Source organism: Salminus brasiliensis, chromosome 25 (genome assembly GCF_030463535.1).
Source record: "Salminus brasiliensis chromosome 25, fSalBra1.hap2, whole genome shotgun sequence".
Taxonomy (NCBI): domain Eukaryota; kingdom Metazoa; phylum Chordata; class Actinopteri; order Characiformes; family Bryconidae; genus Salminus; species Salminus brasiliensis.
The window spans coordinates 16,597,876-16,618,996 of record NC_132902.1 but is presented as its reverse complement, the minus strand read 5'-3'; the positions used below and the strand labels follow the sequence as shown (position 1 = coordinate 16,618,996).

Below are 21,121 nucleotides of genomic sequence, written 5' to 3'. Positions count from 1 at the left end.
CCAATAGCCCAACTTCTGCTGCAAAGGATCTGTTTAGAACCATGGTTCTCAAAGTGAGCATCTGAATTATTGGCATGGGTCCACATTTTAAACCATCAGCCAAAAAGAAACAAAAGGCTTTGTAAGGTAGGTGTAAAAGGTGCCGTGAACCACAAAGGACCATAATCTGCTCAGACCAAAAGAGGTGGTCTCGGTTCGGATCAACTGAACCACGGTCAGATTTATTTGCAGTGTGAAAACACTTTCTTGGATGGTTCAGACTTTCAGACCAATTCCAAAAAATGGGGCAATCTTGCGTCACCTATCAGACAACATAAGAAGAAAAAGCACCGGAAAAGCACCAAAAATGAGTTGCCAAGACTCACAGGATTGCTTGCCGTCGTTTCCTTCTATCTGTCTGAGCAGGTTTACTTGCTGAATTTGAACTAGTTATCAGCCATGATTAGTATATTATGATTATGATCAGAGCAGTTCAACATTATAGATGACTTGATCTATTTTATCAATAATTTATAAATAGTTCTGATCAGAGGACGATGAGTCGGGTCCCCCTTGTGAGTCTTGGTTCCTCCCAAGGTTTCTTCCTCCAGCTCTGAGGGAGTTTTTCCTTGCCACTGTCGTCGTTGGCTTGCTCACTGGGGGTCTTTGATCCTTCATGTCTTACGTTATTTCTTTTTTTTTGTCTCTGTCTTTTACTAATTACTAATTATGTAAAGCTGCTTTGTGACGACAACAGTTGTAAAAAGCTATACAAATAAATTTGACTTGACTTGACTATCAGTGACGTGCCTGAAGTTGATGCTGCTGGTATAAATACCTAAATATACGCAAGAAAGTCGTAACAGAATGAGAAGCTTCTGCCTACGTAGGTGATGACGCCAGGACGTTGGTCATCATGCAAAGTCCTTCAGTCGCAGTGTGGAACCAAAACTGACCGGACCAAATGTATACAATGTAACAAAAGACCAACCTTGGTTTGGATGGACATGGTTTAAAAAACTATCTGAAGCACCTTTATTATAAGTTACAATATAAAATAACCTCACAAACCTGAGACATCTTAACCATCAGTCATCTTAAGAATGTGTCACTCACTCTCACACACACACACACACACATACACACTCCACTAATAAGTGTTTCTGTGTGCCAGAAATATCGCATCACGAAGGGAAAATCCCTCTTGTGAGAACAGGCGTAAAATGCACTACTTTTAGCACAGCTCAGATAGAGACATAGTAGCAGAGTAGGTAAAGGGACCCTTCAACACACCCATACACATGCTCGCGCATGCACACACCCTCCCTTTTCTACTTTCCTCCACCCTATGTATGTGTGTGCGTGTGACACATTCTTAATTACACAACAGTCCAGAAGGCAAATTGTGTAAGGCTGCCTCGGGGACGGTGAGAAAGGGAAGGAAACGAGGCAGTGACCCAGAGGAGAGCGACAGGATCTTACACACACTGCCTGATAAAGAGCTCTGAAACCAGTCACCCTTAAACCTCAACCCCCAAACCCTGCCTTACTTTTACTTTTATTTTAAGTAAGGAATAGAACACTTTTAGTCAGGGACACATTGCAGGGCATCAGTAGAATAAGGTCAACTTACAGCCTAAACATAAGGTAAAAAAACTATATATACTTATATATTGAAGCTTCAAGTTGAAATAACGTCAAGTTGAAATACCCTATACGGACAAAAGTGTTGGGACACCTGCTTATTCACTGTTTCTTCCTTTTGTCCTGCTTCTGCAACTGTCTCTACTGTCCAGGGAAGACATCCCACTAGATGTGCAGCAAGAGCGTCAGTGAGGTCAGGATGTTGGATGATCACCATACCACCTCATGCACCTCAACGCCCCGACTCACCATCATTTCACAGCTCCAGAGCTCAATACTGGGGGCTTTATACCCCTCTAGCCCACACCTGTCATTAGTCATGGTACCAGCAGGTCCATGTTTATCTGCTCCAGAGAATCCTATTCTATTGGCAGTACTTCTCTACAGGGACTAGACAAGCTGTGTGTGTGCATTCACACATCTGCATCAGCAATAGCGCAACTTAAAATAGCTGAATGCGATTATTAGAAAGGATGTCCACAAACATTTGACTTTTGTCCTGCTTCAGTGTTTTTACCGTGCGTGTAAATTAAATTTGTTGAAGTTTAGTGGATAAAAGGTTTGCTCAGGTTTGCCCCCAATTTGATGTAAGAGAAGAGTGTAGAACAGATGTAGGTGTTCAGTAAGGAGCTTCCATCTCCCAGCACACACTGCAGTAATGTCAACCCCCCCCCCCCCATCGCATTTTATACCCTACAGCTGCCCTTTTGTTGCTCATTATAAGAAAGTTTGCAACGGAACAACATGAGGCTATATGAAGCCACCTCTTCTGTCTCATCTTCATCCTTCCTGATCTTCTTGCTGGGTGGGTTGGTCGATTGACTGAATACCCACTACAGACATTCAACTTGTAGGCGTTGTCAAATGACTTCATACAATTTGAAAGTCGCCGTTTTGACAGCAACAACTGACAGCATGCTAAACTTAACTGTATCTCGCTCCGAGGCCCAACGCAGAGTTCTGAAATGAACACCACCGTCTCTGCCAAACGTTGGTAAATATTCCCCAGGAACTTTCGATTTCCCCCCACTATGCCGCAGGAGCGACGGGTGTAGCGAACAGAACAGGTAATTCAATCAGAATTATTAGGGCTACAGAGGAGTTTGAACTAATCGTATACGATTCACTACCTGCTAAGTTAATCATTGAGCAAGTCAGCTGTGAGGGTGGGGGAATTTTGGGTTGGGGATTTTCTTCTTCTTTGGTGGGGTCAGGGTGGGGTGGTAAAAGCAGGGGTATGCAGACGCTTTAGTGGTCACTACATATTCATGATGGGAAAACTAGAAAAACACATCACCATTAACAGGACACTTAATCACGACTTCTCTTCAACTTTGCTGTGCCAAGAAAAAACATATACGTATAATACAAGAGCAGATGTTTGCACTTGTCCTTGAAGTCTACCAACTCAGTATATGGTCTCAGCATTCTGTTTCATATAAGGCTCGGGCTGCATATTATGAGGGACGTAATGATTTATGATGGAATTTATCTCATGACCACAGTATGATATTAAGCCCTTGCAGATAAGTACACCAGATAAGGGTATATATTTAGCTTTTTAATAGCCATCAACTCAGTTAATTGTTTACTGGTTTAAGTGCTCTCATCTTTAGTAGTAGATTAGTAGCCTACATTAGAACAAAACTAACAGCAGACTTCAAAACGGCCATAAAACCTTTCACATCACCTTCCATATCATATTCAACCTAACGAACTGCTTTAATTCTACCCTTCCTTTCCCGGGGTGTACGTTATTCACACGCATCAGAACAAATCAATTAATGAAAATCAATAGCAAAGCATGGTCGCACCCCTGCGCGAGTTCACACAAAGGTAGAGGTCAGACAGCACTTCTCACACACAGTTAGCTTTTCTACAGCTTTATTACTCTCCCAAAAACATTAGCTGCTTACACATCTCTATGAGTGGAGTTCAAACTGCTCAAGAAGTTTTCTCATGCAACACGTGCTGGGTAGCACTGATAACGTTCAGTATGATGATTTCGTACATATATTATGGCGTTAGTAAAGCTGATGAGCGCAGGGTGTGCTGGTAATGTATCAGAATGAAAGCGTATGAGCAGTGAAAATTTGAGTGAGAGAATGAGAGAAAATGAGTGTTCAGTTCCCTGTTGAAAGTATATATGCAAATATAAGTCAAGTCCAAAACGTTTCTTGTAGGTATTCTGACTAAAATGTTAAAAACCCGCTGCTTTCCAAGGACAAAACCCCAGTCTGGCAAAAAGCTTTGAGGTAAAGGTGCACGTATTTGTCACTGTACAGTGTGCACTGTACAGCGAAATGTGTCCTCCGCATTTAACCCATCTGGTAGTGAACACACATTCACACACACACACACACACACACACACACACACGTGTTAGGGGCAGTGAGTACACACACACACCCAGAGCGGTGGGCAGCCAACTCCAGCGCCCGGGGAGCAGAGAGGGTAAAGGGCCTTGCTCAAGGGCCCAACAGTGGCAGCTGTCGAACCCACAACCCTGTTATCGATATCCCGGCGCTCTAACCGCTGAGCCACCACTGCCCCACTATGAGACCTAACATCTATGTTTATTGAATTATCATTCATTTTTTTGTGTTTGCCTTGTTTGTCCATTATAGTTCTTGGGCTCTGATTATTGTCACTTAACCGCAATGTAATTTGTAGGCTGTGAGCATAAGCCGTCAATGCAGTTCAGATGGTCAACAGAAATTAATGCGTTCCACAGCAGTTTAAGACAACAACTACAACAACTGGAAGCTGAATGTCTTGGAAGAGGTCAAAGATAAAAATGATTACTTTTTTGCCTACTGGTTGAAAGCTATTGATGACAGAAATAAAAACATCACAAATTCATGCTTTGGTCATTTTATCTTAGTTCCGACTGGCCCATAAAAACACATGTATTTATATATTTTATGTACATATTTTGCTACATTTCACTTCATTTTACCCTTCACAAAATAAATCTCTGTGTAATGCTAATCTAGGTGGGTTTAGTGATTTTTTTGTTTTTCTACATGTTTATTAGCATCGGGTTTGGAAGACATTTACATATAAAAACAAAGATATCAGCATTGGCCCACAATTCCAGCACCAATATATCCCTAATAAACAGCATGGCGGGGGTGGGGGGCGGCCATGGCCTAAAAGTTGGAGAAGCAGGTTTGGAACGATCGGGAACTGGGGAAAGAGGGAGTAAAGGAACAACACCATCTCCTCCCTTAACATACACGGCTAAGATGCCCTTGAGGGCTAAGGGCATGTAATTGCTCCCTGGGTGCTAAGGTGGCAGCCCACTGCTCCAGGTCTGCGAGTGTTCACTGCCCAGTGGGTTTAAATGCGAAGGCTAAATGCTGCTGTATCGGCTGTAATTGCTATGAAGCGTGATCATGATCTTAATCATGAAGAAGGTGGTAATCATAGTAATCATCAACACTGCTAACCCGTGTTGGGTGTGATGCAGCACTGACTCAACTGTTGTTGCAGTTGTCAAAAACTGTCTGCTTAGATTCTTGACTTGCCCCAGATTTCGCTTAATCTGCCACAGCTATTGACAGCACAGGTTAAACATGTCATGGATATGTGGGTCTGATCTGAAGTGATAAGTAAGTATCACAGGCTTTGATACCAGCTGGAACTCTGTAACTGACTCGAAGCTGAAGTGGCTCCTGCATCTGATGCTACTAGTACTGCTCCCGCTCCCTGCCTAAATGCGAGAGTTCAATGCCATTCCCTGCTCTATAACGCACCACGGGGAAGCTGATGCAGAGCAGTCTGCACTGGCTACAGTTACACTAAATTTAAACTAGACAAATGCCACACATATCTGCTCGTGCCTCGCCCCGGGAAACAAATGACTCCCTCACACACTTGCCATGTTAGAGCCATCGTCTCTACACACTCCCACGTCCCCCTCACAAACACTGACCCTTGGGTCTAGTAGGTGAGGGGACATTAGCATAGTGCACAGGGTCAGGCCATGTGCTAAATAAACTGTCAAAGGAGAAAATGTCAATGGACCTACAGTCCCGCGGCTCCTTAAAGCTGCATGACGTGAAGAAATCAGGATTCTAATGCTACATATCTGTGGGTGAAAACACCCTCAAAATCACTCAAGCAATGCCTGACGGAGTATCATAATAAATATCTGACCTATCCATGCTCCGTCCACCCACCACGTCCAGGCATTCTGTGAGTGTGTTATTTATTCATATATACTGCATATATATATTTAATATATATATGCAGTATATTTTATATATATATATATATTTTTTTTTTTTGTATATATATATATATATATATATATATATATATATATAGTTTGTTTTTTTTTTGGTAATTATTTATTTATGTATTTATTTTTTAGGTTGATTTTTTTTTATATATATAATATAAATATTTTATTAAAAGTTATTATGGAGTCTTAACTTTTTTTAGTGTATGCAGAAGAAAAAAGTAAGGATTTCTAGTGCATGGCCAGAATAGTGACCATCATGAAAGACATAAATGGCCAGGTAGCCTGGTCTCTGCATTTACAGACATACAATTATAAAATATGTAAACCTTTCTGAAGTTATTATACTAGAGGACTATATTTGGTTATATATGCCTATATGCCTATATGAACTAAAGTTTAAAAGTTTTTAATCACCTTTCAGATTAATATCAGTGGTTATTTTACATATAATAGCTATAGAACTAGACATAAAAGAACAGTTTTTGGCATTATGTACAGGGCACTGTGACTCATGGAAGTATTTTTTTTGGTATATTTTTTAATATATATAATATAAATATTTTATTAAAAGTTATTATGGAGTCTTAATAACTTTTTTAGTGTATGTAGAAGAAAAAAGATATAAATTCATGAGGCTGGGATTTTTTTTTCCATTTCTCTATAAATGCAAAGACCAGGCTACCTGGCCCTACCTGTGTCATTCCTAATGGTCACTATGTCAGACCAATCATCATTTACATCTTTGCGTGACACTTTGAAAAGCATGCACCTCCAACAGTTAACTGTATAACTGCAAATGAACCACATGCTAACATGGGTCTAACAGGGACACTGTTTCAGCTACCTGGGAATGATAACCTAGCATAACCAGCTACTCACTGGGTTGCTCAAGTGTGTACGCTACGCATCGCCAACATTTATCTTCCTTGCACTGGCATTCAGGCCATGCACTAGAAATTTACCAGCATTGACAAAACTGTGTGAAAATCAGACTGAATTTGTGTAGGCTGACCCTCGCATAAACCTCGCCCAACCTTGCAACAGTCACTGTGAAAAAACAACAGCGTACAGAGCATGGATAGGTCAACTGTGTTATTGATTAGAGAGCTTATTTGCATATTGCAGCCCTCTGAGAGATAAGCTAATATTCTGTAGCCTGTTTAATCGCACAATGCAGAATCCTCGCTTCCCTCCCCCTCTCAGGTTTACAGCCTGTCTGAGCCTAAATAATCTGCTCTCTTCCCTCCACATACTCTCTGCGGTGCTGCAGGGTGCTGGTTCACACGTTTGGGTTAAATGTTAACTGAGCCGAGCAGGGGCCTGAGTGAGTCAGCATGTGCCCGTGTGTTTTCAAGCCCAGAGCACAGTGCGTCGTTCCCATTTATCGCGGCCTAAACAATGCCTGAGTCACTAACAGCTGAGAAGCAGGCTACATTATCCGCACAGCCATTGTCTAATGAAACTGTCGTCTGTTGAACACACAGAAGGACCTTATTAAGAGTTACATGAACAATACAGCTGATGCCCAGTGGTCCTTTCATACAATTAAACAATATCACACACTGGACACAGGAAGTGTAAGCTCTTATTAGATTTCGTTTTAGCTGCACTTTTGCTTTCCTGTCTGACAGTTACCATTTAAAGTTGATCACTGCACACAAAAATACATACATGTTGTAAAGTAGCATAAGTAGATATTAAGAGTTTTTAACATCTGCATGCATGTCTCATTAGCGCACTGTAATACTGTGTGTTATTGTGCAGAACAGGTCTAACCAAGCTGCTAGAACCTAGCACTCTAGGACTCTAGTTCTGTAGAGTAGTCTTTTTCATACACTTCTCCACTATATTCGGTCAGAAGTAGACAAAAAAAAGCCATGTTAGATGTCAGTATTTTGACAACAACAAAACAATATTAAGGTATATAATATACTCTATGTATTTATTAATCAGAGTTTTGTCAAATGTTTACATTTCCTTACTAATTATTTGCAATTATGTCAACTTCTCTAGATGTAATATACCAACAGGACTAATATAAGTCACCCAGTCTAATAGTAATAGTAACAGTAATAGTATAAGCTCATCATTTTGCAGAGAAGGTCTAATCAAGCTGCTAGAAATAAAACGTTACTTATATAAATGGGTCTTCTCAACTATATTTGTTTATGGCTACATACACTAATGTTTAAAAGATTAGAATCTGTTTTTAAACAAATATTTGTGGCTATTTTACACAGAATAACTATATCAAATATTTGATACATTAATTCTAATACATAAAAAGGTAGTTATGGATGTCTAGATCAGTTTTTCTAATATTTTGGCAACAACAAAAATATATTATTGTAAATAATACACTGTAATTTTGTATTCTAAAAGAGTTTATAAAATAGATAAAGATAAAATATAAAAGATACAATTATAAAATATGTAAACCTTCCTGAAGTTATTATACTAGAGGACTATATTTGGTTCTGCCTATATAAACTAAAGTTTAAAAGTTTTTAATCACCTTTCAGATTAATATCAGTGGTTATTTTACATATAATAGCTATAGAACTAGACATAAAAGAACAGTTTTTGACATTATGTACAGGGCACTGTGACTCGTGGATCGCAAGTTTGGATCCCGAGCCATGCTGCTTTGCTATCAGCGGTCGAAGTCCGAAGTTGCCGGCACAGGCAACACGTCTGTTGGCTGGGGCGTCAGAGCTGGGGACCTGGTGCTTTCCACCAAGAATATCGCCTGCCTGGCAAAGCCACATTGGCGGCAGGTTGAAAAGAGGCTGGCTTCGCATGTTTCAGAGGGCACAAGTCTTTACCCTCTTAGTGTCAGGAGCACATTGCTAGTGCTATGTTACGAATAGGTGGGTTCATTTGTAGTACCAAATTTGGAACAAAAAAAAAATTGGGCGGAATATATATATATATACACACACATATACACACACAAATATATACTGTATGTGTATAGGACTAGTATGATACATGGTCTAATAGTTACCCTATGGAGCTCATTATGTTGCACTGCAGGTGGAATAACCCTTGTTATACACACAGTCTTTTTCTTTACATTCAACAAAATCTGACTGACCACATGTACCGTCATACAGCTCAAGCTAGCAAACCAAGTCCTACATTTTATATTCTACACACTTCTCACTCTGACCATATACATGTTTTAACGTGGCACAGGCCATTACCGTGATTTTCCTTTCTTTGTCCATTTGCTTGTTTGCCTCATAGGTACCCTGTGAAGCTTATCATTACGCACTGCAGGTCTAAATAAAGCTGCCTTGCTGAGATGACCTGCCCCCTCTTCGCTCTGACCTACAAGCTGCCACACACACACACAAAAACACACACACACAGCCACTCACACTCTCCTGAACTCGTCTGAGCGTTCGCACTTACCTGGGGACGTGGCACACAGCATTCTCGCTCAGCTGTGCGGCTGCTAGCGGGACGGGAGCTGACGGGACAGTCCTGCTTCGAGGGGGCCGGAGGACTGAGCGTCTGCCCTCTACCGCTCTCGCAGCGGCTGAAAATAACTGGCCCTGAGAGCGATGTAATTTCAGTCTTTCCCACGACTGAGACAGCCGGCCAGCGGGGCCAGACGCGAGGCTAGCACAACCTCTCCAAACAGGGCAGGCTGAACTATTTACTGGCCACTCAGCCCCTCACACTACATCTGCATTTGCTGCACTTTGCTGGGGGTGTTTCACTTGCTCTCTTGCTCTTTGAAGGGTAGAGTCCTTACTGTCGCTTTGCTGTGGTATTTAAATACAAATCACAACACGCTGTGCACGGACAGGGTGGACATTGCACACTACGGTCATGGATCCTTGGAGATTTCCAGCTTTCCAGAAGTCTTAGGACAATTTTTAGTCTTAGAGTCATCTAAATGGGTAGAGGTAGATTTGTTAGGTGTGATGCTTGCTTGACCATTTAAGGATCAACTTTTATTTTCGGGAAATCCAACTCCAACTATCCAACATTAATAACAATGAATATCGTGCCACATCTTTTCTGATTTGACTGGAATAATGGAAAAAATAGGCATAGCGACTTATTACCAAGTAAAACACCTGGCTGTTCACCTGGTTTGCTTGTTAATTGTAATTGCAATGTATCTACAACGACCAGCCTAATATTGTGACTCCAAAAGGCCTCTGAAGGTGTTCTGAGGTGTCTGGCATCCTGTAATTTGAGAGGCAGGACTTCCACGGTTTGCATCAATGGATCTTGGGGCCTTCACTCTGGTTCACTGCACTGGTTCACCGTACAGACTATATCTGGAAAAGGCTAAGTTACATAAATATGCAAACGTAAACACACCCAAGACGCATTTAAACCATATACAAATCCGATTCCTTAAACCACTTCAGTAGATGGTCCGGGATGCATTTGAGCATTTATAGCAGTGTGAACACATCCGTCGCTCCAAGACAACAGCCAAACAACCAAAACCCCTCCCAGGAGAACCGAAACACCAGTAATAATGACTGCATAATTACAAGCAAATTTGCATATTCTGTTCCACACAGCGATCGGATTCCAGATTCCAATTGCAGCAACAGGATTTATTGGCTTGGTGGCCCAGGTGGGCTTTTTCGATTTAAATCGATCTTCATTTGAATGAATTTGAATAGATTGGTATAAGCCCGAAATCTCCGAAAAAGTCCACCTGTTGTGCGTTTGCTTGGCCAAGTGAGGTGGATTTCATCATTTTGTCATCGTAGCAATACACTGTGTTTTTATACTTTGACATAATATTTTTAATAATAGTAATAATTGTAAATGAAATATCCATAAATTAATTGATATTGAATTGAAACAAATTGGAAATCGAACTGAATTGACCTTGTGAATCGTATCGAATCAATCCAGGAAGTCAGTGGTGATACCAAGCCCTAGCGGCCACTGCAAATGCTTACCCCACTCCACCCCTGCATGGTTATGGTACCGAATTATGAATTACATTTACTTTCCGTTTATTATAAAGGTAAAAAAGGCCTTAAAATGATCTGTGGTACTGACTGAAATAGGGTTAAAGCATGACTCATTAGAACCTGAGAGAACTCTTAAACGAATGTAGAGCTAATTTACTAGCAGACACGCTCTGAGCCAATGAGTGACTTATAAGCTGTGATTAGCTTAAACGTGCCAAAAAAGGTGAGTCTCTGAAACGCTAAGGTAATCATTGATCTACACAGCGCATCAATCACACTCAGTGAAGCGCAAACCTTAGTAACTTCATTACTTGTAGCAGTCTGACTTGCTAAGTCTCCTGCTGATGTTCGTAATCGGTGGGCTCTCACATCCTGAGAGGAAGGAGGCAAGGCGCTGAAGCAGAGTGTGTGCGCCGATATATAACAACAGAAACCGAACTGCCAGACTTCAGGCTACAGGAGGTGAGAGAGAGGTGGGGGCGGGGGGCACCTTTCTCACTCCTGTCTCAGTGGGAGAGAAGCGGTGGTCCGTCTGTCCCTCCCCTTAAATTCCACTGCCATCTGAGGACCACATGGCATGCCCGGGCACACGGCCAGACAACTCTACACACATATACACACACACAGGCACACACACACACACACAAAATTAAACCATATCAGAAGCGCTACAGTCTGAAGAGGGCACCTTCTGCCCTTAATAATGGCACTTCTACACATGAAGGAGAGCAACATGACTCACGACTGTAACACTGCAGCCCCACTTCAACACAGAACGGAAACATTAGTCTTTGGAGATCATTTCCCTGTAGATTGTATGCTGTTGTACCTGTTGCGAAAAGCCTTTCATGTACGTTCATATAAAGACACCCCACCCCAAAGTCATTTTGTACAATTTATATAATTTATCATAAATTACTTAACACACTGAAATGACCAGCTGTTGTTTTTAAATGGTGTAAAAAATGAGCTGTGGAGCAGTAGAATTATGCTGTAGAGCTCTGCAATTACAGTGCTCCGTCCAATACTTCTGAAATGAGCTTACTGTCACTGAGTACAATCCAGTCCTCACAGCAATGCTCCAAAATCTAGTAGAAAGCCTTCTTCCCTGGACAGTAGAGACAGTTACTGCAGCAAAAGCAGGACACTTTTTTTTAACCCTTGATTTTGTGTCCCAAGTTCTCCAACTCCAATGTGAACAAATATTTGACACCATTAAAACTTATTTTGCCTTACAGTCTCTTAATATATCACACTGTAATCCCTGTATCATGATAGGTATCGTATCGCCAGGTTCTCGCCAATGCACAGCCCTACTTCATATGCTTATATTTTAATTGTTATGGGCTGCTGAAGTGTGCTGAATTATCCCAGGTTAGTATCTAAGTATCTAGAGCTGGGCTTTTACTTGGCCTGATGTGCACTGAGCAACCAATCATAGTCAGTTACAAGATGACAGACACAGCATCTATCCAATCCCAGGAGACTGTATGAATGCCTTCCTTCCATGACTGGACACTGTCGCATACCCTACATAGCGAATAAATGGAGTCACTTTTTTTGGACTGTCATGTGTCACTGACATTTCATCACTGGCGGACTGGCAGACTGGAAAAGGAGAACACCAAGAACGCTTTGTTTACAACATGGAAGTATAAACCACGACTCATCGTGACGTCCCATTCGCAATTAGATCAGCAAATACCAACCCTACCCTCAGTTAACCTCTTAGGCTTCAGTTTCAGTTTGAATCTTATGCTTATTAAAGAGCTATTCATGTGTTATCCATTTTTACACTTGTGGGCAAGTTAGGTCACTATGAGGGTGAGGACCTGCAGCGTAGACTTACCTAAAAACCTCTGCTGTTTAAAAAAATGGAACCTGAGACATGACAGACTAGTCACTATACACTTACGACATGAGTCTTCGCCATGTGTGGACCTGCACCTTAAACATTCCTCGGCATTATCTGTCCAATAACCTCTGGGTGCAACGGAGAGAAGAAAGAAAGATCTCAGCACTGTAATGAGCAGGCAGGTCTTTGTAGGTCTGTTCCAAGCCTAACTGGACTCGGGGAACATCTGAACATTGTTAATCAAGGACACTACACACACTCCCCAGTGCTGGATGATGTAGCTCACCACTCCACCAACACGTGTGAGTCTGTACAGGCTCTCCACACTCCGGCAAGAGAAAAACCACACAGTGACTTTTCAATTTCCATCATTCAGTCCAAATACACTTTCGTCCAAAACACTCTCTCCAAATGCCACCCCCTTTTCCACCCCTTATTATTATTACTTTTTTTGTTTAGAGTTAATTTAGGGAAAACTTAATTGGGTAAGAGAGTTTCCAGGCTTTGAGTTCATCACTTTTCCAGAGATTGAAGAAAAGGACAGGATAAAAGCCAAAAAATGCAAAGGTCCAATGTCCAAAGCAAAATTGAGCTTAGCAGGAAAGAACGCAGCTTCAGACAAAATCCAAGGTGAGAGGAAAATGTGACAAAGACTTTTAGAATTCGACAAAGGATTCAGAAATTTCTTAATCAACACTTACCAACATAAGGAACAGTGGCAAACTTAACTCAACTGAAAAAATGTCATTTATATGGAAATAAAGGTGAACAAGCAGGGACGTGCAGCGATATCAGAATCACGTTGATATCCGTAACCCAAAATCTTTATTGCATTTAATTTGTTCTTGGCTTTTGACAAATGTGTAGATTTCATTGACATTTTAGACTGGTTTCATAGTTATCGCTATTGAGTGTTTAGGCGACTCTGTGCTAAAATATCAGAATTTTATGACTTTTACTTGAAATGTTACTTTTATTTATTATTTTAATTTCATTTTCAACAGACAGAGGAGGACGAAACCATATTTTGCCATTTTTGGTAGGGCTGCACAATATAATCACAAGATGTGCAATGTCATATAAGAAGTTTTGTTAAAAATTTGCTAAAACATTTTTGATTTGAATGAATATTCACACTTTTCTATTTTTTCATGACATTTTTCTCAAAAGGCAGCTTATATCTGCCCAGTATAATTTATTTGACTCCAATATTGGCTACACAAGTGTATTCTTAATATTATGACCTGTTGGATCACTAACTTCTGGTGACTTCTGGTGAAATCTGGTGAGAACTTTTAAACATCATAATATTTATAGCAGGGAAAAACAACATAGCGGAGGTTGTAAGGGGTCAGCCCTAGTTATCGGTTTATTTATTTTATAATTGTTCTAAACACAAAAAGCATCCTTTATATTTGAACAAAATGCAGCAAATTTGGAATAAATGGGTTAAAGATTTTGTATCATGAGTATTATGGTATGATATTTTCTGCCACATTGCTCACCTCTACTTATAAAACAAAAATCTTTTATTATATATTTGTCATTAATCCAGGTAGATGCTGTCTCGATTTCTGCATTTGATAAATGTTTAACATCAATGTTACTCAAAAACCTTGTATCTCCAAAACCTTCTTAGCTTTTAATGGAAGTCAATGTAAAAATATTAGATTTATTTTTGAGCATTTTTATTGTTTGATTCATCATAAAATTGGGACCCAATGTCAAGAACAACTGCTATATTTACATTACGCCAAAAAGTAAAAATCTGCAAAAAAAAAAAAAAAAAAAAAAAAAAAAAAGAAATACAAGGTTTTTCCAGGACAGCAACATTATGTATTCATTCCAGTATGTAGGTATATTAAAAAAAAACTACATTCGGATACGCCCACAGTTCCCATCATTGCGTCCCTACAATGAAGAAAACACATGTAGAATAAGCTCTTCACTTACTTTCTGACTGACTTATTTCTCAGTTCTGTTTGGGTGACTAATCGACACATGTCCCATTCCCAATGTGGTTTTCAGCTGGAAGTGAATGGCGCCAACAGCACGCAGTATGACGAAGGCAGACGCAGACAGAAAACTGCAGTTGGTGTTTTTAGTTTAATTAGCCAAACCCACCACACAGAGGACTTTAACTGGGTCTGACTTCAAACATTCTGGAATCAAAGCACTAACGCACACGCAGAACTTTATACAGCCTCTCTGCCGCGAGACACTGCGCGAGAGCATCAGGTATTGTATCGTATTGCTATGCAAACCAGCTTGCTTGCTGCTCTTTAAATGCTGTTTTGCATCCATAAAGGGGGCCTTCGTAGTTAGTGAATCTGCGTCTGTACAATAAAAATACAAAAACAGGCTTATACTTATCCACCCACACACTTAACACACAAGGCATGGCGGGCTGCCTTTATACAAATTGGTTTCCTTCTTGACACACTCGAGCAGACTGACAGATGCTGATTTGAGTGACACTTTCCACACACAGTCTACTTTTCTCTCGGACCGACACACACACAAACACAAACTCACATCTGTTTTGAAGTGGTCAGATTCAAATGAAGGGCCTCACAGTCACAGCTTGGGAACAACAGGCCCTGCTGAGAAAAGTGGCATCAAACTAACACACACACACACACACACACATACACTCAAACTCTGCGTGTGCCGGCATGAGCCAAAACAGAGACAAGTTTTACCAAACCAACTTGGTCTCGAAAGCGGTTTACAGCTGTTAACGGCATCCCATTATAGATTCTGATACCTGCAGACATACCTCGTAGCCTCAAACCGAACTTTCAATTCATTCATTTGTTTTTTATTTAGTTACTTATTTATTTATTTCATAGAAATTCACATTATATTTAATTTAAACAGTTTTTATGCATCAGTTATTGCTTATCTTTTTCATTATTCAGCACACACAAATCTATTATTCTGCTACTGAACTTCTTACTAATCTCGTTCACATCATCCCAGGCTAAGACCACACTGTACATACAACTGTACTGGTACCACCACAATACATTGTAAAGAAACTTAGCCGCTCTGGTGACAAGACCACCAGAGCTCACAATGTCTGCAGCACAACCGAAGCCATTTGACTGACCTAACACAAGTTGTTATGTGTATTAGAGCTGGGCGTTAATTGTAGAAATACTACGATATCTTTGCGATATTTAGACATTTTTTTTTATCATGATACTAAATACATGAGTAGGGACAGATTCTTAAAAAACCACTAATCAGATACTAAACATCATCTGTTCTTCATCTAATTAAACCAGTCTAATTACACAGCTGGTAACGACACATGCAGTTGATCAGTGTTTATTAAGCACTTACAATATCCTCGATATGCTTAGAAAAGCATAATGTAAGATAAGATAAGATAGTCCTTTATTAGTCCCGCAGTGGGGAAATTCACAATTTTATGCAGTCGAGATTCCCACATTTGGGGAATTCGCAGGGGTCAGCACAACCGGAGTGCAATGGTTGAGCCTCACCCTGGGTGAACCACCTTCTTGATCATGGTATCTCCCCTGCCAGGTAAGTATGTATATATAAGATAAAGCATTGTAATACTGCCCAGCTCTAATGTGTATTGTGGATATCGCTTAAATCACGGTAAGAACGTTTTCATCTGGGGACTATTTTGCCTTACAACCCCTTGCATGTAGCTCTCCACCATTAATGGATATTTAAGGTACGCTTTAGGACAACAGGTTTTTGTTGTAGAAAACAGCAGTAAAGCAGTGTCTCGGGCATTAGGCGACGTATTTACATTCATTACCATATCACATTCATTCTGTGAAGTAGCTTTAACCGTTTCATGCACCTGCTTTTGTTTACCGCCACTGTGCTACTGAACTATTCAGATTCGCTAGGTTTCAGCCCATCTTGCACCCAACCACTCTGAATGACTTTATTACAAAATGTGTGCCGATTGAATGAATCTTTTCATTCAGAAGACGCTTAGTGAAATAATATACAGGTGTTCTTGAATTGCAATTAGGCACCATGCACTGAAACTGTGCATATGAACTACTTCTTATAAGCTCTGTAACATACAGGGCATACATTTCACATAACGGCAAGGTCTGATCATTGTCATCTTACAGATGATCTTACGATCTTACGATTTGGCTGATATTTCAGAATGATATCTGGTGATGTATTTAGCTACTGTGCTCTAGAAGAGCTGGGCGTTTGACAGACACTGGGCTACTGAGCTCAAATATCTGTCTTTATTCATTTTACTGCATTTTTAAGTCTCTACAAATATGTGCTACATTTCTTAGTAATGCTAGAGTGGATTTTGCTTATTACATATTTATTACATGCAAGACATGTAAGTATATACATCAAGCTGAATGGCCAGACCAGTGCATCCCTAGTAGTTTGAATGACTGGGGTGCTGCAAATTTACTTTCTGCCTCAGTAAAATTATTATAATGGACTTTTACTGCTTTTAAAGGGTCAAATGTCGAGTTTAAAGTGTCAGCTGCAAAAAAACACAACAACAAAACGAAATGTTATCCTTAAAAATGAACGCCAGGCAGTGCAACACCCCCCCCCCCCCTCCAACCCTGCCATGAACTGAACTGTCAAACGAGCTCAGCGTGGTTTTTTCCTCACTGAAATGTGTCAACCACGGCCATAAGCTCGATAAAAACTAGTGTAATAGCTTATCTCTTCATTAACTTTTTCTCATTTTCTCGTTCTGCACACGACCTCTCACTTCAGAGGCTTTTAGGCAGTGTTGCGCGGAGCTCAGCTAACTTTTAGCCAAGTCAACACCAACTACACGGTTAGCAACGGCAGCTAACGCGGCTAGCAGCCCGTCGCTAGCAGAGCTACACTCAGCTGGTCACTTCCAGCGGCGATCCTGCAGAAACTACACCCGAGAAAACAGGCGGAATACTGAAGCGGTCCAGTCCCGACAACACGTCCCAGCTGTAAACCGACAGGACACGAGCCAGCTCACTTAGTTGCCGAAGCTTTAAAAGTACACCAATCCATTCAAGACACACACACACAAAAAACAACCCCGCCAAGATGACCGTGGAGTCCCAAGGAGAAAGTGCCCCCGGCGCAGGGGGACAGGCACTGACCTGCAGGGCCTAACGACGACGGCGGCGGCGGCTGCTGCTGCTGCTGCTGCTGCTGCTGCTGCCCGTCCTCGCCGAAAATCAGCCTGAAGTCCAGCTCCTCATTCCCGCTGCAGTTTGCACTAGTCATCGGGTTCGGCAGATCGGGCTCTTCCCGTCTCTCCGCGCCGACTCTCGCCAAATAGTGACTCTCGCACGTCACAACATTTACCGACAGGACAAAAGCCGAAACTTTGCTCTGGATTAGTCCGTAATTCGTAATCCGGGTTAGTTTTGCTCGTTACTGAAGCGCGCGCTCTCTCTTTCTCGTCCCTCGGACCGCTGACCCAAACTCGGTCCCGTTCACAGAGAGTTCGGCTGACTTCGGCCCCTCTCAACTTTCGCTGAGTTTCAACGTGTAATTTTGGTCCGTGCCGTTCAACGGGAGGAGACCTGGCGGTGTTTATCAACACGGCCGTGAAAAGGGCTGTCCGTAAAATTTCTCTCTCTCTCTCTCTCTCTCTCTCTCTATATCGCTCTCTCTCTCTCTCGCTCTCTCTCTATATCGCTCTCTCTCTCTCTCTCTGTCTCTCTCTCTCTCTATATCGCTCTCTCTCTCTATCGCTCTCTCTCTCTCTCTCTCTCTCAGACTCTCTCTCTCTCTCTCTCTCTCTATCGCTCTCTCTCTCTCTCTCTCTCTGTCGCTCTCTCTCTCTCGCTCTCTCTCTCTCTCTCTATCTCTCTCTCTCTCTCTCTCTCTCTATATCGCTCTCTCTCTATCACTCTCTCTCTCTCTCTCTCTCAGACTCTCTCTCTCTCTCTCTCTCTCTATCGCTCTCTCTCTCTCTCTCTCTCTATCGCTCTCTCTCTCTCTCTCTCTCTGTCGCTCTCTCTCTCTCGCTCTCTCTCTCTCTCTCTCTATCTCTCTCTCTCTCTCTCTCTCTCTATATCGCTCTCTCTCTATCACTCTCTCTCTCTCTCTCTCTCTCTCTCTCTCTCTCGCTCGCTCGCTCGCTCGCTCGCGCTCTCTCTCGCTGAGCTGCTATCCCAACTTTTACTAACAGCGCGTGACAGGGCAGTTCCAGCGGTGACGTCAGCAGCAGGCTCGGCTCACAGCAGACGCGCGCACATGCTGGAGTGGGGGAAGGGGCTTCTGGGAATTGAAGTTCACTCCGGCTTGTCGGTCGCTCACTCGTTTTTAAAGACTAGAAGGGATGGTAGTAGGTTCAGAAAGGCCACTGAAGTGAACGCGTGGAAACTACTGTACTGTAGCTATTAACACTTAACACAAGAAAACATGAAAGTACAGAGTCAAAATATATAGTAATATTTATATAATTATTAATACAATAAGTAATGATACTTCAAACATAATTCTATAAATGTAAAACAATATTTTTTTTGTTTTAATAGAAACAATAAATGTAAATGGGCGGTACTGGTCTTTGCAGAAAGACAAATTAGCATATTTGGGCAATTTAATTCTCTGCTTATTAAAATTAAGGGAGGGCAGTGGTGGCTCAGCGGTTAGAGCGCTGGGCTATCGATAACAGGGTTGTGGGTTCGATTCCCGGGCTCGGCAAGCTGCCACTGTTGGGTCCTTGAGTAAGGCCCTTTACCCTCTCTGCTCCCCGGGTGCTGGAGTTGGCTGCCCGCCGCTCTGGGTGTGTGTGTACTCACTGTCCCTAACACGTGTGTGTGTGTGTGAGTGTGTGTGTTCACTACCAGATGGGTTAAATGCGGAGGACACATTTCGCTGTACAGTGCACACTTGTGTATTTTTTTGTTTTACATATTGCTGCTGTCAGAACAAAAATGTGTAACTCCAAAACAGGCATTTTACAGGAGAAGTAAAAACATTTCTAACTTTAAATAGAGATCAACGTAAATAGATTTAATTTAAAGACATTCGGATCATTTCTGTTGGCCTGCTAATAATAAAACTATGACACAACATAAAAATCAGCGGTCTGAGAAAAATTACGACAAAAAAGTAAACAAAAAAAGGCAATAATGAAGATATAAGGTTTTGGTTTTTCTGAGAGCACAGATACTGTATTTTCACAGTGAACAGAGTGGGCTGTTTTGCAGTGTTCTGATCTGGAGAAACCTACTTGAGTCAGAATTACTCACAGTGCTGCTGATCAGAACCAGACAGCTGAAAAGTGTAATGCCTCAAAAAACCTGCCTCACAGAAAGCATTTTACCATCATCATCATCATTGCATTTAAAAGACACGGGACATATATATAAAATCGCTGCTGATTGTAGTAATAAATGAATAGCAAAGAAAATGGCTATATGTCTAATGTAGATATTGTGAGCCCTGGTTATTTCTCCACCATTGTATGGAAATATGAGTCATTAGGTTTTTCTGCAAAAGACCCCTTCAGTAACAATGACTTTCACTGACACTTCCATGACTGATTGACTCATGCAGATTTTTTAAAATGTCGGAATTCCCCTTTACATATATTTATGTTTAGTCCATGTTTGGTTAAAACTATATTAATAAATGTGTAAGGACTGCTAATGTGAAGGCAAGCGTCTTCTAAAAGTGAGCGTGGTGATCAACAAATCAAGAAGTTTTGGGACTTTGGGGCTTTGCTGAAAGTCCAGATTATGAGCTTTTCAAGCTAAAACAAGCTCACTTCACACAGGGACTAACGTGTAGAGGGCCACTCTACACGTCTGATGAACTGATGATGAATACCCTGAGATGGCCATTGACATTGCACTGTTAAAGCAGGTAAAAGTTTACTGCATTTATAATGTATTAATGTTTCCACCTAACAACTAATCAATGAATAAATGAGGATTCTGCCTGAGCTTTATTTGCCATGTCATATACACTGATCAGCCACAACATTAGTACCACCTACCTAATATTAAGAAGTCCACCCTTGTTCTGCCACAACAGGCGGAACATGTCATGGACTACACAAGACCTCTGAGGGCGCCCTGTGGTATCTGGCACTAAGACGTTAGCAGCAGTCCTGCAAGTCCTGTAAGTTATGAGTTGTGGGGCCTCCATGAATCGCATCAGTGAGCCCTTTGGTCTCCCGTAAGTCTGTCTTCGCTGGTTCACTGGTTGCCCTTTCTTGGACCACTTTTTTTTTAGGTATCATCCACTTTATACTGGGAACATCCCACAGGACCTGCCTGATGCTCTGACCCAGTCTTCTAGCCTTTCGACTCTTGTCAAAGTGTCTCAGATTCTTATGCTTGCCCATTTTTCCTGCTTGCTGACTAATATACCGCTATAGATGAAGAAAATCTGTGTTTTTCACTTCACCTGGTACTAATATTATGGCTGATTAGTGCAGTGTGAACTTAGTGGATGTTT

General features: G+C 41.4%; 1 protein-coding gene and 1 pseudogene across 2 annotated transcripts in view; both read right to left on the bottom strand.

Annotated features, from left to right (window-relative positions):
* nfatc3a (nuclear factor of activated T cells 3a) overlaps nt 1-18,266 on the bottom strand; it is a 102,601-nt gene extending 84,335 nt beyond the window's left edge. The window contains exon 1 of one of the 2 annotated variants that reach the window (XM_072671806.1): nt 17,800-18,266. In XM_072671806.1, coding sequence (XP_072527907.1) covers nt 17,800-17,926 — 127 coding nt within the window. In that variant the 5' untranslated portion in view covers nt 17,927-18,266. Of the gene's footprint in view, nt 1-9,289; nt 9,332-17,799 lie in introns of those variants that run through there. The other variant, XM_072671807.1, reaches the window with a different exon arrangement.
* Nucleotides 16,104-16,242, bottom strand: LOC140548413 (U1 spliceosomal RNA; annotated as a pseudogene).
* Nucleotides 18,267-21,121: the final 2,855 nt, after the last annotated feature.